The sequence below is a fragment of the Neophocaena asiaeorientalis genome, unplaced genomic scaffold, assembly GCF_003031525.2.
Source record: "Neophocaena asiaeorientalis asiaeorientalis breed wild unplaced genomic scaffold, Neophocaena_asiaeorientalis_V1.1 scaffold137, whole genome shotgun sequence".
Classification (NCBI taxonomy): Eukaryota; Metazoa; Chordata; class Mammalia; order Artiodactyla; family Phocoenidae; genus Neophocaena; species Neophocaena asiaeorientalis.
Genome location: NW_020171804.1, coordinates 2,458,691 through 2,486,533, shown reverse-complemented (window position 1 = coordinate 2,486,533; position 27,843 = coordinate 2,458,691). Strand labels below are relative to the sequence as shown.

General features: G+C 52.4%; 1 protein-coding gene across 2 annotated transcripts in view; it reads left to right on the top strand.

The window, feature by feature from the left end:
* TNS3 (tensin 3) overlaps positions 1-27,843 on the top strand; it is a 192,997-nt gene that overhangs the window by 52,977 nt on the left and 112,177 nt on the right. The window contains exons 1-7 of one of the 2 annotated variants that reach the window (XM_024744072.1): positions 375-473; positions 9,036-9,088; positions 10,810-10,981; positions 12,739-12,789; positions 14,599-14,721; positions 18,242-18,306; positions 21,149-21,232. In XM_024744072.1, the coding sequence (XP_024599840.1) occupies positions 10,832-10,981; positions 12,739-12,789; positions 14,599-14,721; positions 18,242-18,306; positions 21,149-21,232 (473 nt within the window). In that variant the 5' untranslated portion in view covers positions 375-473; positions 9,036-9,088; positions 10,810-10,831. Of the gene's footprint in view, positions 1-374; positions 474-9,035; positions 9,089-10,809; positions 10,982-12,738; positions 12,790-14,598; positions 14,722-18,241; positions 18,307-21,148; positions 21,233-27,843 lie in introns of those variants that run through there. The other variant, XM_024744006.1, reaches the window with a different exon arrangement.

Here is a 27,843-nt window from a genome sequence, read left to right as displayed (position 1 = left end):
TTTCTTTATTTTTTTTTTTTTTTTTTTTTTTTTTTTTTTTTTTGTGGCTCTGCCCCGCAGCAAGCGGGATCTTAGTTCCCTGATCCGGGATCGAACCCATGTGCCCTGCAGTGGAAGCGTGGAGTCTTAACCACTGGACCACCAGGGAGGTCCCTCAAAAAGTTTTTAAATGTACTTTTAACTCCATTTTCCTGGAGAAACAAACACAGAATGTACAGAGATGTTCAGCTGATCTTAATGGAGCCCCCTCCCCAGTCCCCAGCCTGGTGGTGACATCTGTGCACTGCCACCAAGTCCCGTGCTTCCTTGTGAATCTGGCTGTGGTTATGCAACGTGCCTTTTGTTCCTTTTTATAAGACCTTTCACAACGCAAGTTTCGGGGCTGGTCAGCATGGCTGGGACCAGCACACAGGTCCGGCAACTCTGGGGAAGCTGGCATCCTTGATGTGTCCTCAGGCCCTGGCAAGTTCCCGGTATGGCATTCGCTAAAGGTCTTTCTTTCTTTGCTCTTCACCCGAAAGCCAGAGGGGGCGAGGGGAGGTGGGAAGCAGGGGTGCAGTCTTCACCTGCTCCAGCCCAGGGATCCCAGTGCCACCCTTCTCCCCGTGAGCGGGTGCGGGGAGCGAGCCTGGTGAGAGCTGCGACCAGCTCCCCGGTATGGTCGGCAGTGTGCCTGGAGAGGAAGGCCTCTGCTCCGGTTTCGTCTTGCGGGGATCTCACCAAACGCTTCCACAGGGTGATCTGGAGGATCCTGTTGGTGAGAACGTGTGTCACAGTAGCCAGGACCCGGGTGGGCGCAGCATATGAGTCCCACCCAGCCAGTGAGAAGAACCCACATTTGACGGTCTGTGGGGACAGGCTGTACTTTATGGTCACTGGGTTGTCTGAAGTTGGTGCTTCACCACCTGGCTCTTCAATGGAAAATTTCTTCCTAATAACCAACCACTCCCCTTTCATTGATTCCATATGTTGTAACCTTGGGGCGGTGCAGAGAGTTGCTACTCTTCAGCTGCTATTCTTTTAGATGATGAGTCCGTTTAAGCCACTTAAATAGTAAATGTACCCCATGTATTTATTATTATTTTTTAAATACATTTATTTATTTACTTATTTATTTGGCTGCGTTGGGTCTTCGTAGCTGCGCACAGGCTTTCTCTACTTGTGGTGAGCGGGGGCTACTCTTCGTTGTGGTGCGTGGGCTTCTCATTGCAGTGGCTTCTCTTGTTGTGGAGCATGGGCTCTAGGTGTGCAGGCTTCAGTAGTTGTGGCACGTGGGCTCAGCAGTTGTGGCGCACGGGCTTAGTTGCTGTGCGGCATGTGGGATCTTCCCGGACCAGGGCTCGAACCCATGTCCCCTGCATTGGCAGGCGGATTCTTAACCACTGCGCCACCAGGGAAGTCCCCCCATTTATTTTTGTTATCCTAAAAATAAAGCTAGGTAGATATTCGTTACTGAAATGTAAAACAGTACCCCCCCCCGCCTCTTAACATGGCCAGATCACCCCTCTGAATCTTTGAAATGAGTGCTTGGTTTATTCCTACCTTCATCCTGCAGGTCTCTGTGTTTTGCTGCCTGCTGCCTTCAGGGCACCGCTCCCAGGGCTGAGCTGCATCTGGGAGCCAGCCGCCAGTGCCTCTGCTGTGTCTTCAAGGGGGGAATGTAGAGCTTAGACAAGAATTCACACCCTGGTTGTTTCTGTGAAGTTGAGGTCAGTGCGGTCGAGAAGACCAAGGTAGACAGAACATGCATACGGGGCCCCTTTGCTGGGGAGATGACATCTGAGCTGCGAGCTGCAGGTGGGGCTTGAATAAGTGGGTGCAGAGCATGTGCAAAGACCCTGGGGCAGGAGGGAGCGAATGTGTTGGGAGAACTGAAAGGAGGGCTGCGAGGTGAGGATGGAGAGTGAGGGAGACTCCATGAGGTAGGCTGCTGGGCTGGGGCTCACCCAGGGCCTCCTGAGCCAGGCCAGTCCCCACCCTTCACCCTGTGGCAAGGGGACATGAGAACGCTGCATTAGCATCAACCCCTGCAACACAGGCTTGATTTGTCCACCGTGTGTGTGTGTGTGTAAGTGTGCTTGTGACAGGGATGGGTGCTGCTGTGTCTTCACGGGGAACTGTCCGTGGCTTCCCCTCCTCTGCCGACGTGCGTTCACTGACCCCTGAGTGGTTCTCATTAAGGCACTGCTTTCTCTGTTCTCATTTTCCTTTCACACCGTTTCATGCTTTCCCAGAAAACACATGAGAATAGGTCTCTGTAAATGCTATTAATGCATTTACTCTGTGCTGGGCCCTGTTCTGGGTCTGTGACAGGTGCTGCTTTAACTCTACAACAACCTTGCAGAGAAGGTTGCTGTAGTTATCAGACCATGTTATGGGTAAGGAGCATGAGGCACAGAGAGGGCATCCTGCCTGCTCAAGGTCACACAGCTGGAGCATTCAGGTTCTGTTACCTGTACTTAGAGGCCTTCATCTGAAGGAGAGCAGGGCCTAGTAATGCAGGGACAGCCTATGTGGCTAACCCTGGCCTTGGGTCAGCCGGCTGTCCCTGTGTGGCCCTGCGTTCACAGCCGCCAGGGCCGGAAGGGACTCCGGGAGATGCCCGGAGGGTGGCCATGGTGAGCAGTGTGGGCGTGGTTCTAGCCCAGGCCGCACTGCTTACTTGCTGTGTAGTGGGGCTTACTCCGAATGTCTTCCCTTCCACTTTCCTGCCCTTTGCGTTGGAGGGTGATGGGGCACATGGCCTATAGCAGCTGTTGTCTCTGCACCCTGAATCCGATCCCTCACATAAGCCTTTCAGGTTGTCCCCTAGGCTCTGCTGGGGCCCTTGGCGATGTGGCATTGGTGCTGTGTCGTTGCCGCGTTGGATTTGTTAAGCACTTTTCGTGGAAGCCTATAGGAAGCCAGCGATCGCCTCTCATGGATGATTACTGGAGACACGGAGCCTGGCGTCCTTCGGCCTGGACACGGTTGCTGGCTGTGACTGCAGCACCCTCCTCCAAAGCCTTCGACGCACATTCTGCGTCCAGAGTAAGGCCTTCAGGGTGTTCGTTTGCTGTCATGCATCGACTACATCTTTTCCTTGAAAAAGTATAAGATACAAGGGCCCCTAGTAATTCTTGGCATCCTGTCAGGGTAGCAGAGGTTCGGCTGTAGATTTGAGGTGGTGCAGGATGTTTGACTGAACCAAGTAAGCCTCAGGTCAGCTGGGGGCCCGGGGGCCCGGAGCCCCACCCACCCTGGGGAGCCAGCAGCTCCTGGGAGGTGGTGTTGCCCAGTGGATGAGGATCCCGCCTCCTCCTCTGCCCCATACACCACGCACGTCTGTGAGCGCAGGGGACCACCTCCCCTCCGGGCACCGTGGGTGCCTGTCTTTACTCAGCCCGGGCGGGGCCCACAGGGTGTGCGCCCGGGGAGCAGCTGCCCTCCCACTCTGGACACGTGCTTTGGCCTTCGTCCCCCGCGAGCTTCCAGTGGCCTTTTCACGCTGGTAGTCCCCGCCAGGACCCCAGGACCCCACTGTTCTCTCCCTCTGTTGTTTGGAAGTACGTGGCCGCCCTGCGTCTGCTCCCAAACGGTGGAGTGCCTGTCTGAACCCCAGCCTTCCTTCCAGCGGTCTGCCCTCTTAGAAAGGCGCCGTTATCAGTGGCAAAGCATTTCTCTCCCAGCGATACTTGGGCCAGTGTCACCAAGTGTGTTGGACTGAGCTACCCCTGGTCTTGGCGAATGGTGCACCAGTCTCTGTTTTCTCTTTTTTTTTTAAAAAAAATTTTATTTATTTATTTAATTAATTTATTTTGGGCTGCATTGGGTCTTTGTTGCTGCGCGCGGCCTTTCCCTAGTTGCGGCGAGCAGGGGCTGCTCTTCATTGCGGTGCGCGGGCTTCTCATTGTGGTGGCTTCTCTTGTTGCAGAGCACGGGCTCTAGGCGCGTGGGCCTCAGGAGTTGTGGCTCGTGGGCTCTAGAGCGCAGGCTCGGTAGCTGTGGCGCACAGGCTTAGTTGCTCCGCGGCATGTGGGATCTTCCCAGATGAGCACAGGCTCTAGGCGCATGGGCCTCAGGAGTTGTGGCTCGTGGGCTCTAGAGCGCAGGCTCGGTAGCTGTGGCGCACAGGCTTAGTTGCTCCGCGGCATGTGGGATCTTCCCAGACCAGGGATCAAACCCGTGTCCCCTGCATCGGCAGGCGGATTCTTAACCACTGTGCCACCAGGGGAGCCCTCTCTGTTCTCTTTTAATAACAGAAGTTTGTGTCGGCGTGCACATGTCACGGTGGTCACTGTGCTCTCTTGAAAGATGGCCACAGGATTGCAGAATTGCTGTTGCTACATCTATTTCAAATATAAAAATAACCCCATTAGGAAAGTAAATGAGTTTTAATAATTTGCAAAATATGTTAAACAAGAGAGCCCCCGGGCAGGTCATCTAATTCTTTATCTGGTGGATGGCTCCCTCCTCTCTGTTTTGGATCCGTGGACTCAGGGTTTACAGGGCTGCACCAGACCTTCTAAGCGCTGGATCCAAAGCTGTCATTTTATCAGGGAGGCCAGTGACTTCACTGGGGTCCCAAAGCAGATGAGCTTTGGGCCTCAAGCAGCACCTTTAAGGAGAAGCAGCCCCTCGAGCAGCCCAGGCTTTGTGGGTTACCTTTCGTATGTTTAACCTTTAGCACGGATTCCACCTGTGTCTCTTCCCTTTGCCCTTATTTTTCTTAGCACGTTTAGAAGTTGAGAGCTGTGCTAAGCGTGTGCCAAAGGGGACACAGGTGAAGGAGGCTGGGCAGGGCAGAGGCAGGTGGGGACGGTGCTGCATCACCCTGGAGACTGGGAGGAACACGGCAGGTGCTGGGCTGCTATCACCCGGGGCGCTGGCACGGGTCTACGGAGAGCGGTGGTGCCTGCAGCCCTCAGCCTCCGAAGCCTCCCCAGGAAGGCTGGTGGACAGCTTCTTCTTACAAAACAGCAGGAGAAAAGGCGTTTGCAGCACAGATCTGGGGGCCAGGGGTCTACAAGTAGAGAGGCTTCTTTAGACCTCCACGAGCTCAGGATACAGGGTTTCTCATGAGCGAGGGACTGTCTTCAAGAAACTTTTGTACGTTGGTTCTCAGTTATTATTATTATTATTTTTTGCGGTACGCGGGCCTCTCACTGTTGTGGCCTCTCCCGTTGCGGAGCACAGGCTCCGGACGCGCAGGCTCAGCGGCCATGGCTCACGGGCCCAGCCACTCCACGGCATGTGGGATCTTCCCGGACCGGGGCACGAACCCGTGTCCCCTGCATCGGCAGGCGGACTCTCAACCACTGCGCCCCCGGGAAGCCCTCTCCGTTATTCTTAAGGCATGAAATATACTGTGATGATAGAGGGAGACTTTGGCTTTTTAGCCCCAAAAGTAGATAAATTCTCTGCTTCCAAGTAAAGACTCACAGAGACATCACACGTCACCTTCCTGACAAGCACGGTATTTGGGCATGGTCAGGCCCCTTCCACTGGGCGTAGGGCGTGCCCCTCGCTATCTGCTCACGGCAGAGCTCCCTGGGCAGCCAAGGGGCTTCTATCCAGTGTATCCGGGGTCCCGTCCCCTGCGTATCATCTGCTTGGTTCCAGATACAGCCCCAGAATGAAGTTTTCTCCCGTTGCGGGATTTCATGCACATCAAACCTCAGAAACTGGCTTAGAAGTGGCGACTTGCTCTCGGTTGCTCCATCCTCCAGGCGTAGGGCTAGACTAGCTCCCCAGGGAAAAGCTCCTCTAACTTCACTGATTCCAGTCTGACCCAGGGACAGGCTCAGCAGGATAGGCTGTGGACCGTCGGGGGCCGGGGGATCGAAAGAGTCCAGAATTTTGGTGTCAGAAGTTGCTACTGCATGTTAACTGTGAGATTCTAGACACCTAATGGTACTTCTGAATGCTTTTTCCCAAACCGTGAAGTGAGGAGAATCACATCTCCGTCCTGGGGTTCCTGCTGGGAACCAGGTGGCCGACCACGAGTGGGTCTGCTTCCTGACCTCAGTCACCTGTGGCCTCTTACGGGACAGTGCCGGTGGAACACTGCTGCCTCCCATAGTGAAGCCCGGGGGGCTGCGTGGTTGATGGACCCAGGCCCTGTCGCCCCAGGCACGGCTGGCTGCTGTGGGGTGCAGGGGCAGCACGGCGAGGAAAGGAGGCAGGGGCTTTCTCTCCAGCCTCTCGGGGGCCCTGACTTGCCGGAGGGCCTCCCTTTTTCATCCTACAGATCCCCTCCTCACTCTTCCCCTCCTGTGTACCTGTTCTGGCCTCACTGGTTCCCTTGCTGGTCCTTGAGATGCAGACAGTCCCACCGCAGGGCCTTGGCACTGGCCACACCCCCCTGAGTGGCATCCGCTTCATGTGATGTCCCTCAGCCCACCTCCACGCTAGGCTTCTCACCTAAGGAGTGGCCAGGAGCCTCACTGGCAGGCTGGGGTGCACAGTCGGTATGTATGTGGCAGTTCCAGCCCCTGTCATCCAGTTAGGGGATGGGGACAGGTACTGGAAGGCATAGAGGGCCTGCCTTCAAGGAGTTCGTTCTTTATGGACAAACTTACGCTTATGGATGGTGTCAGCTTATCCTAAATGGGTGTGTGTTACTTCAGTGTAAGTTGGCAAAGGACACAGCTCAGGCTGCAGGTGAAACTGAGAAATGCTGGGAGGGTAGGCCGAGGCCTGGCCTTCTGATTGTATCGCTTGTCCATATGTATGTATGTGTTTAATTACCTTTCATGCGTGTATGTGTGTGTGTATGTTTCTATCATCTATCTATCTACCTAACCCTATCATGTATCTATCACCTATCCAATCTATTTGTCTACCTATCTACCATCTAGCTATGTATTTATCGTCTATCTAGCTTACATCCATCATGCAAAGGGTGGTGGAGCTCAGGACTTGCTGGGGGTGAGGGCTGGCTCGGACCCTCTGTGAAGCTGCTGAGCCTTGAGGCTGCTGTGGGGAGTGTGGGTGCTACCCCTCCAGGCCCACCCTCACTGCCCTCTTGGGGCCTGATGTTTCCCAAGGCCCGGAAGCTGCCCAGATCTGTGCCTTCTAGAGCAGGAAGTATCTCGCGCTCCTGTGCTAATTCTGGGGGAATTACAGAGCAAAACTAAAACGGTTCTCTCGGACCGACCTTCAGGTCAAACCAGGAGAGAGTATGGAAGGATGGGGCTTTTGGAGGAGTCTCTGTGGCTCCCTTGAAACTCAGCTTCCGTGTGTCAGGAATGACGAGGGACGTTCCCTCTCCGGCTAAGCAGCGAGGAGGGGGCGGCCTGGCGGCGGGCAGCTTGGCCTGGTCACGTCCGTGCTTGGACGTCAGCAGGTGGGGCTGGTCCGCAGGGCCCCCGTGGCCTTCCCTCCCCCCAGGGTATGGTCTTTTCTCCTGCTTTGCTTTGTCACGTGTGTTCGCACAGACCGGAGTTTGCAGAGTGAAAACGCAGAGAGGTTTGTAAGTATCGGAAGACAGAATCAATCCCTTTGTGCTGGTCGATAGTTGAGAGCAGAGGTCTCCAGTCAGCTTTGCGTACTCACCCCCACGTTGGCGGCTTCTTCCCTGTTTGCCTTCCAGGAGGGCGTCTGAGTTCTGTGACTGTGGCCGTGAGGCCTGAATGCCACACCAGGAGCTGGAACTTCATCTGAGCTGACCCTGGAGGCATTACACTTTCTCTCTCCGGTTACAGAAGTGAGCTGTGTTCTAAGCAGAAAGGGAAAAAAATGCACATAGAAGAAAAAATGTAACGGGACATTCCAGAAGCAAACTTCTGCCCCGTCAGCCTGCACTCTGGCCACACATTGCCAGGTGTGCGTGTATAGGAGTGAGTGGGTCTGTGTGTGAATCATGTACTCTGCACCGGTGAGCGGCCATGTGGCCGTCTGTGGTCGTCAGCACTGTTGCCGTCATAGGTCACGGCCTCTCTCCAGGCCCACACATGTGTCGCGCCGTCTGCAGGGTAGCGTGGTTTATCTAATGTAACTGAGGCGCCGTGGTTGACCTCTTAGGCTGTTGTCTATTTTTTGCTGTTACACACATCACAGCGCAGTGAGCGCCCCTGTCCAGAGAGTCTCACGGACTTTTCCAGTAATTTCCTCAGTGTCATTCCTCACATTGCTAAGTCACATGCTTCAGACCTTTTAAGGGCATTTTATATTTACGGACAAGCTGTTTTCTAAAATGCTGATCAGTTTACATTTGCCCAATACTTAAAAAATAAGTTTGATGCAGCGGGCAGGGAGGAGCTCACAGAAGGCAGTAGAGGGAGGAGCCTCCTGAGAGGAAGGCATTCTGGGAGATGAGACGGGGACGTCTGGGCTCTCCTCCCCCTCTGCCATCTTCGACAAGACCTCACACCTCTCGGATCCTTGGTTTCCCCACTTCTGAAATGTGGGGATAATTCCTTCTCACAAAGTTGCTGGATGCATCTCCTGAAAGAGTGTATGTATAGCCTTAGAGTATGACATAACCCTTACAACGCACACGCACGCACGCACACACACACACACACACACACACACAGGGAAGGGTTATGTAAACTCTAAAGTAATTATAACCTGAGGTTTTTTTTTCCCTGTTGGATAAGCTTTTTTAAAAAAAAAGTGGAAAAAATTGAGAATTCCCTCAAAGTCCTTAACTGGTTCTTTCAAGTAAATATCAATACTGACAATAATGATAGCAATAATGGCCGATGTTGACTGAGCGCCTCCTGTATACCAGGACACGCAGGACAAGCGTTTACCTGTGCTGGGACCGCTTACCTTGCCCCGACGGGGGATTGTTGTGCTGTCCCACGTGGGAAGCCGTCCTGCTGTTGGTCAATGGAATTGTGTCACCTGGGATCTGGAGTCTTAGGGCCGAGATGACCTGATAAGCTGTCGACCCTCCCGGGTGATGAGAGGAGCCAGTAGTTCAGGATCTGAACCATTTACGATTAAACAGAGGATCGGGCTCCCATCCCTCCTTCTCGGTGAGGTTTGTGATGTGCGGGCTGGCAGGACAGGGGACTTGAGAATGACCCTTATTTTGTGATTTGCAGACTCCGGGGGCATCCTCACCACCTGCTTCTCTGTGCTGTGACAAACCATCCAGGTGAGTGTCCATCACCGAAACTCCTTTGTGTGCCTCTGGCCTTGGGTCAGATCTCACAGAGGAAGCCTGGGCACGGTGTTATTTTATTCTGTGGTAATCTTAATGTCGTTTTCATTTTTAAAGATAAATGCTCAAAGGTGATAAATATCATTCGCTTTCTGGATGTAATCTCCCAGCATTAGAAACGCTGGTTGTGGAAACATTCAATAAATAATTGTGTAGCTGTGATTTGATTGTGAAACGTAACATTGGGGATGAACTCTTTATTTTTTAATACCAGTGTCAAAAAATGTGATTTGATTTTTTAAAGTAAACAAAACTCTTTTACATTCATGTCTGATGCATAAGGTAGAGAAGAAAAATCTTGGTGATTTGAATTCGAATAAACCAATTAAGAAAATACATTTATGATACTGGGTATTTAAAGATATGGTTTCTTTCAGGCGTGATAATGGCATTGTAGATATTTCTAAAAAATCTTTGTCTTTTAGAAATAAATGCAAAAATATTTATAAGTGAAATGACATATAATATCTGGGATTTCTTCAATGCAGTCAAAGTGATGGAGGAGGTAGCAGGGAGTGTGGATGGAAAATGGTTGGCTCTGTGTCAGTTTTGAAGTTGGATGATTGGGTGCCTGGAAGTTTGTTAAAACCATCTGGTGTATTTTTAAAATTTTTTCAGAATTAGGCGAGAAACCCATGTAACAAGAGTAGTAAACAAACAGCAAGTACAAACCCCTAAAGCTGGTGGTGGGGAATTTGATGGACTAAAATCGCTCTCCCGTGACTGTCCTGCACCCTTCTGTAGTTTCACTGTGGGCTGTCGCTGTCTTGGGGTTGACCCCGGCACCTCTCCGCTGGACGTTTTGCCTTCCGTCCCTGACACCACCCGCAGTCCTAGGGCCCTCTCCTGGGAGGGGCTCTGGGGCCCGTGGTCTCCAGAGCACCGTCCTAGTGATGAGTGAAGCAGAGCCTGGATGCTGCGTGCAGGAAGCATTATTCTGGGCGCACCGGGCTCCGGGCTCTCCCCACACCAGCAGCCCTCCCCTCTGCTGGCTTCATTGCTTGGCGTTTTTACCCTCCTCCAGGCCCCATCCTCCCATACCTGATGCCTGCCCTTGGCTGCACGCCCCGGGTTAACCCACGCGCGGTCTCAGCAGAGCCTGCGCACAGCCCTTCTCAGAGACGCTAGTGCTTGCCTCCCAGCTGCTGAGATTCCCTCCCGGCTCATCCCCCGCTGCAGGGCAGGCCAGCCTCCTGCCTGGGCCTGCGGGCCCTCCGCACCTGCCGCAGGACGCTTCGTGCCGACGGGACGAGTCACTTGCAGGTTTCTCCCAGTCTTGGCCTCTGCTCTGCCATGGGCTTCTCTCCTGCTGCCTACTCCTGCTGTGATACCCAGAGCAAGGAAGGCTCCTGCCTCCAAGGTCCAGGCTCTCTGAGCTGACGCCCGCCCACTGAGACCCTCCCTCTGCAGGTTCTCCATCAGGCCTGCTGCTCTGCCACGAGCCTCTCTTCCTCTGTGTATTCCCTGCTCGTAGCTTATAGTGCCCCAGTCATGACCGTTAAGGAAGTTGAGATGTGTGCCCTCCTGGGATGGGGCACAGTAAATTCCCGGATGCCTGTGATCAGGTCCAGGTGTGAACAGTGAGCAAATGTCCCTCAACTTCTGCTGTCCTGGCACTCAGCCCCTCCCCTGACAGCCTGCCGCGTGTCTCCCAGGCCTGCAGGGCTGAGCCCCGCCATGGAGGACGGCCGCGAGCTGGACCTCACCTACATCACCGAGCGCATCATTGCCGTGTCCTTCCCCGCGGGCTGCTCCGAGGAGTCGTACCTGCACAGCCTGCAGGAGGTGACGCGCATGCTGCGGTCCAAGCATGGGGACAACTACCTGGTGAGTGGGGACGCAGAGCGTGAGGACGGTTGAGGGGACACCAAGGGTGGGGACGTTGGGGGACACTGAGTTTGCTGAAACTTGGCGAAGGCGCCCACATGTGTGGACTGAGGAGCTTGCGGGCGGGAAGGCAGCCCGATCCCTGCGCAGCTCAGCGCCCTTGGGGGCCTGGTGGATGGGGAGAGGTGCCGGGGAGGGGGACGCAACGCACAGAGGCCGTACTGGCTGCCGCGGAGGTCTGGGGCGTCTGGGCTCCTCACTTGTGCCCCAAGGGCCGCCGGCTTCTGCCCCGGCTGCTGGGCTTGGCGTCCCCGTCTCCAAAGCCCCGTTCCTTCCCTCCTGCTGAAGTGAATCGGGGGATGGAGGGTGGGCATCCAGGAGCCGACGTCTGTCCCGGCCCCATTTCAAACACACGTGAGGCTGTCGGATGGAGCCCCCAGTTGAGGAAGACCGCGGAAGAGCAGAGTCTTCCTGGACGGCCTCCTTCGCCCCTTGCTCTTGGGTGTTCCCTCCGTGCCAGTGCCGGTCCTGCAGCACGGCCCTGCGGCTCCGTCTTCCGCTCTTTGAGTTAAATGACAGCTTCTCGCACCTCTCCAGACCCGCCTGTAAGACCTCTTTAAACGACAGGGTAGTTATTGCCATCCTTACCGGCCTCCTGGAAGGGCTGGGCGGGTGGCCCTGGAAGCAGAGCAGGGGGAGGTGACCTCCGGGTGGCTTCCAGCAGCCCCTGCGCGGCCCAGCGGCCTTTCCCCCTGACGCCCGCCCATCCTCAGCATGGCCTGGTGACAGGCAGGGAAGGCGGGGTCCAGCCCCTGAAATCACCCCAGCCCGTCCTCGCTGCCAGAGCCGCCTGCCCTGCAGGAACGGTGTCCTCGTCCTGACACCTGGCCCAGGATGGGGGGTCCCCTCCACGCCTCGTCCTTCCTGCCCCGCGCGCTGTTCACTGAGCCCGCGAGCCCTGGGAGCTGGGGCACTTCTTCCCTCCACGCTGGCCAGAGGCCCCCTTGCAAAATGGCGAGGCTGCCGGATGCTCACCTTGTGTGGGGACAGGGACCTTTTTGAACAATCTGAAGAAAGACACACCTGTGTGTCTTCCATGGCTTCTGAGTTCAGAACCTGGGGTGAGTGCATCTCCTCCCCCGTGTACGTCTGAATTGTGTGCCCTGACAGGTGCTTGTGGGGACAGAACACCTCCCTGCCCACAGCTGTCTTGTCAGGCCACAGGCGTCGGCCCTCTGAAGAAGGTTCTGACGGGGCCCATGGTCCACGGGTGTAGGAGACAGCTTGTTCTGGGGTAGAGGAACCACGGGCCCTCACCCCAGGAGCGTGTCCATCTCCGGAGAGAGAAGGTTCGGAGCCCCTTCTGCTCCAGCGTTGTCCTTATTTGTTCCTTTCCTCGAGGTGTGGTCAGGTTTCGCAGGCAGCTCTGCTTCTCCGTGAGTGCGCGGGTCTCTGGGCTGCCTCGGAGTGTCAGGGCCTGGGCTCCCTGAGGACCAGGTGCCCTCCTTCCCACACGTCCTTCCTCTGACGAAGCCCATGCTTTCTGGGGGCAAAGTCCAGTTCCGTAGGATCTGTGTGCTGTCATTCTTTGTTTATTTTGTTTGCTTTTCATTCTGTGACAATTACATATCTGTACATTTCAATCTTTTATAATCCTCTACATCTAGAAAGCAAGTAGCGTGTGAGAATGCAATTGTATCCTCTTTGATCTCTGAGGACCATGTTTAGTCTAATAGCTTCTTATTTCCCCTTTGTAGGTGTTAAACCTTTCGGAAAAGAGATATGACCTTACAAAGCTTAACCCAAAGGTATGGATCTTAGCCCTTTATATTCTGAGTTTTGTTAAAGGTCCACGATGCTTATCCTGCTTGTGCAAAAAGGGTTTGTAGCAAGTCTTTGTGGAATATGACTTAGTGAGGGGTATTAGGAACTGTTCATATCCATGGTTTATTTTTTCTAATTAACACTTTTTAGTTTGAAATAGTTATAACTTCACAGGAAAATGCAAAAAGAATACAGGGAGATCCCACATACCCCTGGCCCAGTCTTCCCCAGTGGTACTGTCTTGCATAACTTATAGTAAAATATTAATGCCAGGAAGTTTATATTGGTACCATCCACAGATTGCATGCAACTTCCGCTGGGTTTACGTGCAGCAGCTGTGTGTGTGTGTGTGTGTGTGTGTGTGTGTGTATGTGTGTGTGTGTGTGTGTGTGTGTGTATGTGTGTGTGTGTGTGTGTGTGTGTGTATGTGTGTGTGTGTGTGTGTGTGTGTGTATGTGTGTGTGTGTGTGTGTGTGTGTGTATGTGTGTGTGTGTGTGTGTGTGTGTGTATGTGTGTGTGTGTGTGTGTGTGTGTGTATGTGTGTGTGTGTGTGTGTGTGTGTGTATGTGTGTGTGTGTGTGTGTGTGTGTGTATGTGTGTGTGTGTGTGTGTGTGTGTGTGTGTGGTTCTGTGCCATCTCAAATATGTAGATTTGTGTCACCACCACTGCGATCAAACCCAGAACATTTTCACCTCAAAGATCTTCCTGCCACCTCTGTACATCCATGCACTCCCTCTCCGTCCATTATTCTTTTTAACAGCAAAGATTTAGGGGGAAATTTTTAAGATTGCATAAGCGTAAGTTACGGTATATGTGGTATATGTATGCATACCGTATTCCATATGTTGGAACATTTTGCAGCCATTAGGATAAAAAAAGTAGTAACATGGTGAATTCCCTGTTTTAATGCTCGTTAACAAGGGCAGAGTATAGAATTTATGTATTTGCTAAATGTATATAGAAAAAAGAGTGTAAGGGATTCACCAGAACAGGCTTTTGCTCTGAGTGGTGGAAGGGGTGTAGGCCTTTCCCTGCTTCCAGTGGTTTTCTGAATTTTTCCATCATTTTACACAATTTCTATTGCTTTTATAATAAGACAGAGCTCTGCCTTCCCCTCCCCTCTTAAAAAAGTAAATGGAAAGCAAAAATAACAGCACTTGCGTGGCCCTCAGGTTTAGAGCTGGGAATGTGTCAGGTGGCTCAGAGATGCCATGTTTTGCCCACAGACCTGCCAGGTTCCTTATCTCGTGATGATGACTTTCTTTGTTCCTGAATTGTAACCGAGGTTTGAAGGCCTTCCTCCCTCCCTCCTGGGCACACTCCTCTCCTTTGGGGAGTGTCACGTGTGATAGGCATCTCCCTCTGAGAAGTTATCTGCCCTTTGTGTGGAGGAATGGCTCTCAGCATTTTCCCAAACTGCGATTTTCGTCTGAAGGGAGGAATTTTGGCAGCCCCTGCCAAGAACTCCTGTTTCAGATCTTGCCAGGCCTGGGCCTCTTTCCCCATGAGCCATGCACCATTAGCGGCAAAGCCCTTTCTGGAATTGTCATTTCAGCTGCAGAAAAGCAGATAAGACCCGGGAGTAGATGTCTCCTGGAGAAAACATAATCCTTCATATTTTTCTTTCCAGTAAAGGAGCCATAATTCCCACTAAGTTTTAGAAAAGGAGCACGCAGCGTTGTTCTTTACTCTAAAATGAAATATTTTGGTAAATTAAAAAAAACCGTCATGAGATGGCTTCGTAGGGCTTCTGGAGATGGACACCAGGAACCCTCCTCTCTCTCCCCGCAGATTCTGGACGTGGGCTGGCCAGAGCTGCACGCGCCGCCCCTGGACAAGGTGTGTACCATCTGCAAGGCGCAGGAGGCCTGGCTGAACAGCGACCCCCAGCACGTGGTCGTCATTCACTGCAGGGTGAGCACCTGCTCGGGGGCCCAGGGGGCCCACCTTTTCACTCTAACTTCCAGCTTCCTTAGGGGTTTGTGGTTAGGTTTTCATACTTATTCTAAGGGTGTGTGTGTGGGGGGGGAGAGTCATCCAGTCTCCCAGAGTGTGGCTTCAGAATGTATAGGATGGAGGTCCCTGAATGCATAGCTGCACATGCTGAAGCTAAGGTTAGGGACCCCTGGGAGGGAATCCTTTCATTTTCATGCATTTTTGTTTTGCATGGGAAGCGCTTTTTAAAAAGTGAAGGGGGCTATTAAGATGCACGGCATTGGGCTGTGTGCCGCCTGAGGTGTGCTAGTCGACTGGCTTGGCATTGTGGGCAGGCTTGTGGTCCTTTCCAAGCAGGTCAGCCCGAAGGGGACGTGACATGTCTACCCTTGCAGGGTGCCCGGGGCTGGCTGTGAGCACAGCAGCGCATCGTCCTGGCTGCGCTGACCTGCTTTGCACCCCTCCCTCCTCCTACCGCCCTCCCAGCTTCTGGAACCTACCTCTCCTCTTACTTCTCCAGTTTCTCAACTGTCTTGGATTGTCCGTAGCCTTTTCCTGCACTACCCTGGATTCCTCAGATCTGATCCGTTTTCCCAGACACCTGGAGCTCATGCAGCGTGTGGGAGGAATGCTTTGAGAAGGGAGGGCGGGGAGTGCAGTGGCTGGGTCTCCTTCCCAGAAGAAGGGGGCTGCTCCCTGCCCTGTATATTTTATACCAAATTCTTATGACCATCAGGACGTCTCGAAAAAATAGACATTTCCACCTTCATGTGTTTCTTCCTTCAGACTTTTCACACTCAAAAGCTGCACAAAAACCCTTTGCGTTAGGGACCTTAGTGTAAAAGAACCTTCCCTTCGAATGATCAGACTTGCTGTGTGAGTTTCCTGCAAGGGCACTGAGATCTGCCTGTAGAATGAGGAGGGTAGACAGTGGCTGACCATGTTCAGAGCTCCCACTCTTGGGGCATTTGAGGGTCACTTGGCCCAGAGGAAAAGCCCCTGGGTGCACACACTGCGTTTGCTGCTCTCTGCTTTTATTCCTTCTTCTGACATCTAACTTGATTACATTCTCCCTCAGACAGCCAGGGAGTCCCGTTAGTTCTCTTACTAAATTAAGTTAACCAGAGCTTTTATTCAAAGATTGTGTTATATTGAGGAGCTTCTCTCCACATTTGTGTTTTGGTGAAAACTTAAAGAAAGAGACTTTTTTTAAAAAAAAACAAAAACAATTCTTGTCAATTAAAAAACGTCTGTATTTTTCATTGGGCTTGGCTTGGTGATTTTGACACCGTGAGGATAATACTGATGGGCCATTGTTGCCTAAGATCCCTTCACAGGCCTGTGAAGCAGTGGTCCCTGACCCACCCGGGGCAGCTGCAGTGCCTGACCCTGGGGAGAAATGCCCGCCCGGTGCACCCAGACCTGCTGCCGGCTGTGTCTCCAGAGGATTCTGGTCCCTGGACCTTGAGACGCACCCCCTTCAGCATGCATTCCATTTCAGTTCACTTTTTTAATGAAACAAATTATAATATTATTTATAACATCCGGGCCACAAGTGATGAACTTAGCTCACAGAGTTCTCTAAAACGTGTCCCTCTTCTAAACTACACTTGCCTCTTGGGAAAAGTCTTGTTGGTGGGATTAAACTGGAACATGTTGAAACTTTTGGGGAACAGTTTGCTCATCTCTTGCCCTAATTCTGGTGGCCTATGAACCCTTTCCAAGATGAGCTAGAAAACATGCCATGAGAGCGAAGCCCTCTTGTGATTTGAACTTACAGATGTTGACATTAAGGGAAGTTCATCGTAGTTGCCGCGGGGGGTGAGATTGCTGACTTTCCCCAAAACCTGCCAGCCCTGCAGAATGTGCTCTTACTGCCAGGAGTGCCAGGAATACCGTCTTGGCCTGGGGAGGGCAGACTGAGGCCAGACTGTGAGACCCCTGTCTCCCTGCCGCCTACAAAGGGTGGTGTTTGTTTCCCAAGTCCCCCCTCACACTAGTTTGGAGTAGATATTGCCTGCGGTTCTTCTGGACAGTTTCACCCACCTCCACACGGTTTAGTCTTGAGTTGCTGGTGGAGGATACTCGCTGGGACTTGTGTAGTCAGCGATTCTGATTTTTGTTAAGAGCAGACAAAAGCTATTCCAGTCCTAAAGAATGTTGTTTGTGCTCGAAGACTTCCTGTGCGTACGTAACGAAAAGCACTGGAGATGGGGGCAGTGAAGCCGCCCCGCGTGCCTGACTTGACGGCGCTGTTGTTCCCTGCAGGTGAATTTATACAAGAAACATACCAGTAGCTGCGCAGTGACAACTGCAGGTGCCAGGGTTCAGCAGTGAAGGACTGATTGTGTGTCTGCACTGAGTTTCTATAAGGCATGCCCTTGATGAGACGGAGAGGACAGCGCTCCTGGGTGACAGTCACACGCCAGACTTGGACCTGAATTTCCTCCATCGTTCCCTTTCAAGAGTAGACGTTCGATCTGCACGTTGCTGTCACAGCCATGGTGGCTCATGGGATTCTAGATCAGGGCTTGCTGGCTCTACTTGAAAGACCCAGACGGGACTTTCAAGGCTTTGGGGCACCACAGTCTACTTCCACCTGCCACTGCCATGTGGAAATAGCTCCTAAACAAACAGGCGTGCTGGGTCCCAATCAAACCTTATTTAGGAACACTGACATTTGGACTTCATACGATTTTCACGTGTCATTGGAATATTATTCTTTTGATTTTCCTTCAACTGTTTAAAAATGTTAAGATGGTTCTTAACTCATAGGGACACAAGTGGTGGGCAGAAGTGGGCTGGTGGGCTGTGGTTTGCTGGTCGCCGTTCTGGGTCATGGCAGTGTGTTTCAGAAGGTGGCAGTCCACGGTTCTGGTCGAGGTGGCCTGTCACGGAGCTGTGGTGCTTCCAGACACCTTCTCCTGTTGGCAATGTTGGTCCGAGGCCCTGCCGGGCTGCCTTGTCCGGGCTGTGCATGTCTGTGGTTACGGATCGAGTGATGCGTTTTCCATGACGCTGCCTCGGATGGGGGTCCCCTGTGTGTGACAGGGCAGGGCTGGGTAGGTGGTGACAGTGATGCTGGCAGCACCCTGGGATCTGCTGTCCTGCTACTCTGGACGTCTCAGGGCTCTGTGTGCAGCCCTCAAAGCCCTCTCAGCCTGTGAGTGGGGCGTTCGGGTCTCTCTCACCTGGGTGATTAAGTCACGCTAATTGCTTCCACCCAACACAGTTTTTTCCAGCCTCGCTGGGAAATGAGGAACTGACTGGCCGCCTCTGTGCAGACCTGCCCTCGGGAGTGTCCTCGGATGTTCCGGATAGCACCTGCTCCTGCCATCAGCACCCCATATGTGTGTTCTCTGCTGAGTTGGGTGCTGCCGTCCCCCAGAACAGGGACCGGAGGGGCGTAACGCTGGCTTCTCCTCCGAGGCAGGCTCTTTGCCGTCCTGTGAATGAACGAGTGCTTTCCTGTTCTAATGACCTCTCTTGTCTCCTGCAGGGCGGAAAGGGACGCATCGGCGTGGTCATATCATCTTACATGCACTTCACCAATGTCTCTGCCAGGTAAGAGGGAAGCGTCCTCACCGCCGTGGGCATAGGGATGCTCTGAGGCTGGGTGGGCGGGAGGCGGTCAGCCTGGGAGCTGACCTGGAGGCCGAGGCTCGCGTCCCTGGCGCCTAGAAGCTCAGCTGCAGCTAAGGGTTTGCACTTGTGAGAGAGACACTTTCATAGGCGTGCAGTGATTCACACTGAAGACTTCATGGAGGCGTGAAAGATAAAGTGAGTGCGCTGTCATTCTCTGACAGGGACGATAGGGACAGACATTACCGTTAGTAAAGAAGAGCAGTGCTGTCTCACTGGATGCCTCAAATTCTGTACGTGGCCGTGGCCACGGCCGCCTTGGTTTGCATGCATGGCTGCCATGTTTGTATGCAGTGGGCCTCTGGGAGGCACTTTGCACGTTTCCTTTTTGTTGCTTAATCCTCCCAGGTAATCTAGGAGCGAGCCGTCATTGCTCCCACTTCACAGATGAGGAAACTGAGGCTTGGTGGACTTAGGCAGCTTGCTCACGATCTCATGACCCGTGAGCGGGAAGCCTGGTCCGGCCCGGTTCTCAGGAGGTGCGCCGTGGGCGTGTGGGTGCCGCCAGCAGGAGGCCGGTCCCGTCCACTGGAGACGACAGGCACCGCGAGGCCAGTGAGTGAGGCAGCGGCCGCGTGCCAGCCCTCCTGGCGCTGGCCGTGCTGGTGGACCCAGATGCCCTTTCCGAACACACGTCTCCACTCACACTGAGACCCAGTTCAGAAATATCATTCTTTATGGGTTTTGCATCTGCGTTGGCTCTCTCTGTTCAATGGCCACTTTGTGAAGCATGAACCGCTCCATTCTGGGGAAATATAAGCCTATTCATATTAGCCGATAAACCCTTTCCTTTCTAGCGTTAAGGAGTGAAATTTGACTTTCCAAATGTTTTCTCTGGAAACAAACTGGGGAGCCCATTGCTTGCCAGGCAGGAAACCCAACCCCAGAGCAAAAATGAGATCCTTTCTTGGTGATAATAAGTACTTGTGTGTACCAGACAAATTGAGATTCCTGGTCACGTCACATCCCTCTGCTAAGCCAAAGACGTTTGGTCAGAGAGCAGACCTCACCTGCTCACGACAGCGCAGCTCTGTCCGGAACCAGAGTTCCGTGCGCCATGGGCAGTCCTGGCATCTTTGGAAAGCATGGAGGCTAAGCTTTAGTCACTTAAAGCTTATCAATGACACGGTCTCTAAATGCACCACTTTTTCTGAATAATCGAAGTGTGTCTCAGCTTCACGTGTCAGGCAACTCACATGAAAGGCTCTAAGCCTCAGGGTCCTCACCTGGGAAGCGGGGATGATGGCTGTGCCTCACAGGGTTTTGTGACAATTCAGTGTGTCGTTTCGTGTAAGACAGTTGGAATAGCATCGGTGCTGGTATTAGCTGCTGTTAACGCTGCTGGTACTAGTAGGACTAACAGTATGAATAGATGAATAGAATATTATGTATTTTAGCATTTACCAATTCTGCCTGTCCAGGTCGTTTGCAGGTTTTCTTTAGAATTTCAGTCGCTTCCGTCTAATGATCTTGTACGCTAAAGCATGCCGTGATGACAAATTCTCCTCGATACATCTTTGATCATTTCTACTATTTTCCCCTTAGATACTGTTCTCAGAAGTAATCATAGAGAGCAGACGTTTTTAAGGCCTTTGTCACGAACTGTGTCCAGATCAAAACAGACACTTCAAGTCACAAAGTAAAGTAGGAAGAACATTCTGGTACCGGCACCAGAAAGATAAGAGTTCATAAAGATGGAGTTGTTGCTGATATTATGAAAACTGTTAGCAATATTAATACTGAACATAAACCTTGACCAAAATGCATTATCAGCGTTTAATAAAACGAGTGAATTCCAGAGAAAGGAGTACTTTTTTTTTTTTTTTCGGTACGCGGGCCTCTCACCGCTGTGGCCTCTCCCGTTGCGGAGCACAGGCTCCGGACGCGCAGGCTCAGCGGCCATGGCTCACGGGCCCAGCCGCTCCACGGCATGTAGGATCTTCCCGGACCGGGGCACGAACCCACGTCCCCTGCATCGGCAGGCGGACTCTCAACCACTGCGCCACCAGGGAAGCCCTAAAGGAGTACTTTTAAATATATAGGTGAGGGACTTCCCTGGCGGTCCAGTGGTTAAGACTTTGCCATCCAGTGCAGGGGGGTGTGGGTTTGATCCCTGGTCGGGGAGCTAAGATCCCACATGCCTCACAGCCAAAGAACCAAAACATAAAACAGAAGCAGTATTGTAACAAAGTCAGTAAAGACTTTAAAAAAACGGTCCACATCAAAAAAATAAATAAAAAAATAAAATATATAGGTGAATGTGTAACTATACTTTTTACTCTGAAAAACTTACGTGCTCTGTATGTTAAATATTCAGTGCTTAAGTGACCCTTGCTTTTGTGCACCCCTGCCAGCCCAGCCCCTTATGTAGACAACGTTATTATTTTAGATGGTTATTTAGATAGGACAGTGGGCCTGTGCCCACAGGTGAGAAACGGCAGGCAGGTGACTCTCCCACCTGCCGGACATGCTGCACAGAAAGTGCCACATCCTAGGATCGGGTGCTGCTGTTTCAGGGGGGACTCCAGACCTTGCAAGCCTGGCTACCACTTGGCCCTGAACGTCTTCCTGGGGGAGATGAGGCCCTAGAAGAGACGCTAAAGTGGATTTTCCCCGGGGAGGGGGTGTAGCAAAATGGAGCTCTTAGTGGGTGCCAGCCACTCAGAACAGCCTCGGGGCCTGTCTCATGTCACTCCCCACAACCCGGCCTCCTGCGTTGGCCATGGAGTTAAAGCGTGTGCTCTCTCTCTCTCTGCTTCCCCAGTGCTGACCAAGCCCTCGACAGATTTGCAATGAAGAAATTTTATGATGATAAACTTTCAGCTTTAATGCAGCCGTCCCAGAAACGGTATGTATCTGTCCCAGAGCCAGAGTGAAAAAGTGAATGAGATTTTACGTTTAAAAGCGTGTGTGTGGGGATGGGATGAATTGGGAGATTGGGACTGACATAAATACACTACCATGTGTAAAACAGATAGCTAGTGGGAACCTGCTGTATAGCGCAGGGAGCTCAGCTGGGTGCTCTGTGGTGACCTGGATGGGTGGGATCGGGGGGCGGGTCCAAGAGGGAGAGGATATATGTATACAGGTAGCTGATTCACTTCCTTGTACAGTGAAACCAGCACAACAGAAACCAACACAACATTGTAAAGCAATTGTACTCCAATGTAAAAAAAAAAAAAAAATGTAGGGATGGAAGACGCACCTCTCCTGACCAGCCAAGATTAGGAGGGAAGGGATTCTTGGTGTCCAGTGATGAAGGATGAGCCACCCTGCGTGTTGGTGCCGGGGGGTCCCTGGTTGGCTCCGGTGTGGACGCAGGGCTCCCTCCCCACACGCTTAGCCATCGGGTCTTCCCGATGGCTCTCTGCTGGTGTTGGTGCCATTATCTGTATTGGGACTGGCTGCTGTCTCCTGGACCAGGGATCTGTCAACTGTGTCTGGATGGCGGATGCTCTGGGCTTTGCAGGTCACGTGGTCTCCGTCATGGCCACTCTAACAGAGGGTCTGTGGGCAGTAGGAAGCAGGTGAAAGCAGCTTATGTCCAGTAAAGCTGTCGACACACACAAGCTTGTTGGTGGCCAGCTTCAAAGGCCCAGGAGTCTTCTCTCTCCTCGGCCTCCCCTGGCCCACCTCCCCTTCTCTCCTGCTCAGCGTGGCCCCTGGCACGTGCTGCAGAGGGACCCTGGGGAGCAGACTTCCTCTTGCCGCCTGCTTCCAGGCGGATCTACGCTGTCACCAGGCCCAGGTGGAGAAGAACCAGAGGAGGGTCAGGTGTGTGGCCTGAGAAGAGCCAGTAGCCACTTGCCTTCCAGACCCACTTCCTCTGCAGATGGGGACCGAGAACACTGCGTTGTTTTGTTTTTTTTTTTCCGGTACACGGGCCTCTCACTGTTGTGGCCTCTCTCATGGCGGAGCACAGGCTCCGGACGTGCAGGCTCAGCGGCCACAGCTCACGGGCCCAGCCGCTCCGCGGCATGTGGGATCCTCCCGGACCGGGGCACGAACCCGTGTCCCCTAGCATCGGCAGGCGGACTCTCAACCACTGCGCCACCAGGGAAGCCCCAGCTACTGCAGCTTTTTAATACCGTTGAATGAGTGTCGAAAAAGGGAAACATCTCACTTTAACGTGCCCATGGTTCTCCTGCATCATTGAACGGCAGAAGCTGTAGTATTTGCATTTTATGAGGGTGGCATGGGTTACATTTTGCATTCTGAGGCTAATCTCCCCGCACCCACAGATGAGGGCAATGCCAGCCCGCCCAGCGCCTGCATTGGAAGGTGCTTGCCACCTCGTAATGAAGCCGGTGAACGACTGAGTGAATGCATAAGTACCTCTGGAGGAATATTTGAGACCCGGAGGATGTGTGATGACCGCATTTGTGGGGACAGGCACAGTGGTGATGGGACCCATCGCCGTGGTCCCAAATGCCCACAGGGGGAGGGAGCGTTGCAGGCTGTTTTAGGACTGAACTCAAGAAACCATTTTAAAATCCATCTTGTGGTGAGAGCTTGGGTTTGTGGTCCAAGAAGCTTACAGCCTCAGCAGTAAGCCTCCCCCGCCCTTCACTTAATTAATACTGGGTTTAAGAGCTTGAGAGGCAGGAGGTCCACTTGACAGGCGGCAAATTCTCTGTCACTTTGTGCCCCACTCCTAAAAGCCACCGAGCCATTGGCCTGCAGCAGCCTGGCCAGCAATGGCCCATTGGAGGTTGCTTGCTTCCAGCAGAATTCCTCGGGCAAGAGCCCTTCTCTCTCCCTGCACCTGTCGCCTTGAGCAAACCCCAGGAGCAACTTGTGGAGGCCCCCGGATAACCTCCTGCAGGGCTGCTGAGCCTGCTGTGTCAGAGAGGCTCCCGTGAACTTGGAGGCCCTTTCACTTTGATAAGTAATTAAAGAAAATCCTCCTCCAGCATTAGTTATCATCAGCATCGTGGAAGTGATGAGTTAAATAATGAAATTCTGACCTCCTTTCCTTCTCCGCTTTTCCTTTCCTTCCACGAAGGAGTTGGGACAAGCGGGTCCCATCACTTTGAGTTTAGTGGGGAAAATGACAGGTAATCGGCTTTTTCTTTGGGACAACAAACCTCTCCTGAGGGTATGCGGAGGAAGGGAGCCCAAGGAGGTCCTGGGCGGGGGTCATTCCTGTGTCCCATGAGGTAGAGGGAAGGGAGGCCAAAAGTCTGGGCATGCAGACACCAGGATTGGATTCCTGGGTGTTTCTAATTGCTGGAAAATTCCCCAACATTACAGCATTATTTGGGTTTTGCTATTTCTGTAGTTTTTGACATGATGCCTTGAGTGTCTGAAAGAACCTTGAACTTGAAGCAAGAAAGCTGCCAAGAGAAGCAGATGTGCAGATCCTTTCTCCGAGGATGTGTCTTTGAGGGAGTGCGGCCGCTGAGGCCAGCAGGCTCCCTGTGCCTTGTCCACTCCGCATGTCCTCTTGCCCCGGCTTGCAGGGCGGGCTTGAGGAGCGGGGCCATCCCTCAGGGGGTCGCCTGGAAGAGGTCTGAGGTGTGTTATCCTTCCAGCCCGGCCGGGGCGGGGAAGTGCGGGGGAACGTTAGGTAACCAGCGAGCCTGGGTCTGGCGCACAGGCCAGAGCTGACGGGGCCCTGCCCACATCTCCCCGCCTTCCGTGCTTCCCCTGCAGCTGTAGCCACTGTGAGTGTATGGAGGTGACACCAGGAAGCCTTAGGGATAGATGGGCCGACACAGTGGCTCCTTCTGCTTACAAAAGTATCATTTCACACTTGTTTTCAGGGATATTTAAGCTTATGTCAAGTACAACTCACATATTTAGGAAGATTTAGGGAAACTCCACATGTAAGTTTCTGCTTTGGAAAGAGGTTATAAATAATGCAATGAACAACTGCAAAGTTCGAGCTGCTTTGGAACGTGAAGGAAGCGTGTGCTCTTCTGTTAGTGCCCTGCCAGCTGCAAGCTTGGTTTCTTAATCGTACTTGCTAGTTGAGACGAAGTGGGGAAAACCTCATCCCCAGGGAGTTATTTCCCTCGAAAGAAAGAAGAGCACAGCTGGGAGACAGGTGAGCTGTCTGACGTGTGTGGCTGTGAGAGCTGCGCTGACCAGGGAGGACTTTCTGTTTTGGGTAAGACACTGGGATGGGCTTTGAGAGGCCATCTGACACCCTGTCCGTTCATTCGTACACACCTTTCCTTCAGTGCTGTGGGTGAATATCACATAGACAAGAGTTGACATTCACCGTTGCCATACTTTTCTGGAGGAACTAATTGTGGAATCCTTGCCTTTGCTCTTCTTCCCTCTTATTTTCAGCCGTGGCCTGAATTGTTTTCCTTTGGGAGTGATGGCGGCTCTCCAGGTAGTTTCCTGCCACGTGGGCCCTGTTTACCTGTCCTCTCTCTCCCACGGTGCAGGTGATGGCTAGCTCCACTGCTGACTGCAGCAGCAATTACGGCGTATATTAGCAATGAACTTTGTTGTTTTTATCGGGCGTTTCGTATGTGATGTCTTTGGGACTCTCTTTTCCAGGTCACGCTCGGGTGACCTACAGCAGAGCTTCTGAGCCTGTGGTCAGAGGGACCGATGAGGGTGTGAAAGGGTTCTGGGAACAACAGGATGAGGCCACGCCAATGAAAAATTCATGAAAAATGTGTTTTCCCGTACAAAGGTTTTCTTTACTCCTCCCCCATCACACACACTCATTGATGGTGCATAGAGAGGAGATAGGCTTAATTTATGGCATTGAGCCCCCAGTGGGCCACGAGTGCCCCCTGGGCTGAGGCCACAGTCACTGGGGGAGCCAGGGCCGACGGCTGCTCAGCTGTGCGGTCTGGAGTTTCGGATTTGCCGGTAGTTGCCTGCAGGCCCTGGAGGAAAGCCCCGGAGATAAGCAAAGGGCCTGTGCTGTCCCCGGTGGCCATGCTGACCTGCCTGGGTGCTTGGTGGTGGGCTGGGGTCACAGGTGAGGCGCCCCCAGGCTTACGTCCGGCTCATTTATGTCCACCATCAGCCACAGAACTGTACTTATCACAGCTGGAAGGACGGGACAAGGGTGCTGTCTCCACTCTGTCCATATGCTTTACAACAGTTAGGACACATGTGACCCTTGTCACCTGTCCCTCTCTTAGGAGGTGGATGGCGGGGTGATGGGCTTGGCGTGAGGTTTTCTTTAAAGGCTGTTCTGATCTCAGTCATGCCGCTGACAAGCCTTATGGTAAACTTTTGCAGTATCACAAAATCCGGAACTTGGACTCAGAAGTTGCGCTTGCATTGCATCCTATGAACAAGCACCCAAAATGACTTTAGCTCCACAAAGTTAGGCAGTATAATTGCTGGAAAGTAGCACTTCATTAATAGAAAATGCCGTGAAATATAAAACAATTTAATATTTTTTCCGTATCAAGGAAGCATGTGAAGGAAGAAGTAAGTTGCATTTTATAATAACATTTGACGTCTTTGATTTACCTAAAACGGGAATCGATATAAAGCCGATTTCTCTAAAGGGCAGATGAGAACGGCTTTTTTGCACTGGTTCCATGATGGACTGGTCAGGAGGGCAGGCGACCGTGTCTGGGTCCCAGGCAGAGGACTGGGCACTCCCTTCCTTCTGTCCCTAACCCCCTGTGAGGGCTGGCCCTTGTCTTCTGGCTCCTTCTTCGGGAGCTCGCAGGGAATCAACATTCTTCTGTGGTCATGCCGACACGCCACCTGAAAGAAGCACCTTCTCATACCCCCTCTGGCTGCTGGGCAACGGCGCCGGCCAGGCTGTGTCAGGGCAAGGGGAGGACCCTCCAGGGTTGCATCAAAATGTAAAATGGAAACTGACCCTCAGCCCCCTCCGTGATGCCTGGTCTGTGTGCTCGTGGGTCCCTTGGATGTCCAGAGAGTGAAGGACCACCTGAGGTCAGTGTAGAAGGAGCGAACGGCCAGGCGCCCACAGAGTAAACACAGCAGCCGGGCCACAGACAAGGCTGAGGAAGCGGGTTGTCTGGTGACCAGTGTTGGAGGAGGGGAGACTGCTGTCCAGAGCAGGTGGTGACTCATGGCCCCAACTCAGCGTCTGTGATCCCTTTTCCTGTGCTCATGACCCGGCGGTGTGGGGGGGTGGGGTGGCCGGAGAACCCAGAAATCTGCAGTGCGTGGCACTTAGGTGATAAAAAGTAGCCGGACAGGTCACCTGAATATTCTTGTGTCTGCACGTCTGCTGTCGAGATAGAAGATAAAATGGGAAGGCACGTGGAGCCATCTGGTGGCCAGGCTCCTGCAGCCACGGCCCGGCCACGTGGCCTCCCGGGCCCTCCAGAGCTTGCGTCTGGACTCTGTGACTTGGGTGAGGTTTTGTCCTCTTCTGAAAGGGAAGAGCGGTTTGCCACTAGGAAAACTGAAACACCGGGAGGGGCCCCTAAGCTGAAGTGAATGTTCTTTTCTAACATTTTTTTCTAAAAGGATAGATTTCAAGTAGAGTTTTTAAACTTTGGTTTTGAAATTTACTAGAAATGTTCTCTTGTTCAGTTTCCTTTGTATGCAAATTCAGCTGCTTGAGCTAATGGACTGCATCTGAATTGCTGGTGTAAATTCGATATTTTTAAAAATGTAGGCGTATTTGACAAATGACATTGTGTAAATTTAAGGCTTACGAGGTTAATTTGTTACATTCACGTATTGTCATATGATTGCCATTGTAACCGTACTTAGCACCTCTGTCACATTACAATAATTATCGTTTCTTTTTTAGTGGTTGGAATAATTAAGTTATATCTCTTAGCAAGTTTGATAATTATAATACGATATTTACTACACTGTGCATTGTATCTCTAGGGCATATTTACTACTTACTGTAAGTTTGTACCCTTTAAAAATTCTGTCCTGTCCCCAAAGCCCCTGGCCCCTGGTAACTACCATTTTACTCTCTGCTTTTATATGTTTGGCTGTTTTAGATTCCATATATTATGAGTGATATCATACCACAAGGAGATATCACCTCACACCTTTTAGAATGCCAGTCCTCAAAAAGTCAAGAGGGCTTCCCTGGTGGCACAGTGGTTGGGAGTCCGCCTGCCGATGCAGGGGACACGGGTTCGTGCCCCGGTCCGGGAAGATCCCACATGCCGCGGAGCGGCTTGGCCCGTGAGCCGTGGCCGCTGAGCCTGTGCGTCTGGAGCCTGTGCTCCGCAACGGGAGAGGCCACAGCAGTGAGAGGCCCGCATACCGCAAAAAAAAAAAAAAAAGACAAGAAAAAACAAGTGGTTACGAGAACATGCAGAAAAGAGAGCCTTTTTGCACTCTTGGTGAGAATGTAAATTGGTGCAGCAACTATGGAAAACAGTACGGAGGTTCCTTAAAACATTAAAAATAGAACTACCACATGACCCAGCAATTCCACTCTGGGTATATATCCGAAGGAAATGAAAACAGGCTCTTGAAGAGATATCTGTACTCCTGTGTTTATTGTATGTGGCCTTATTCACAATAGCC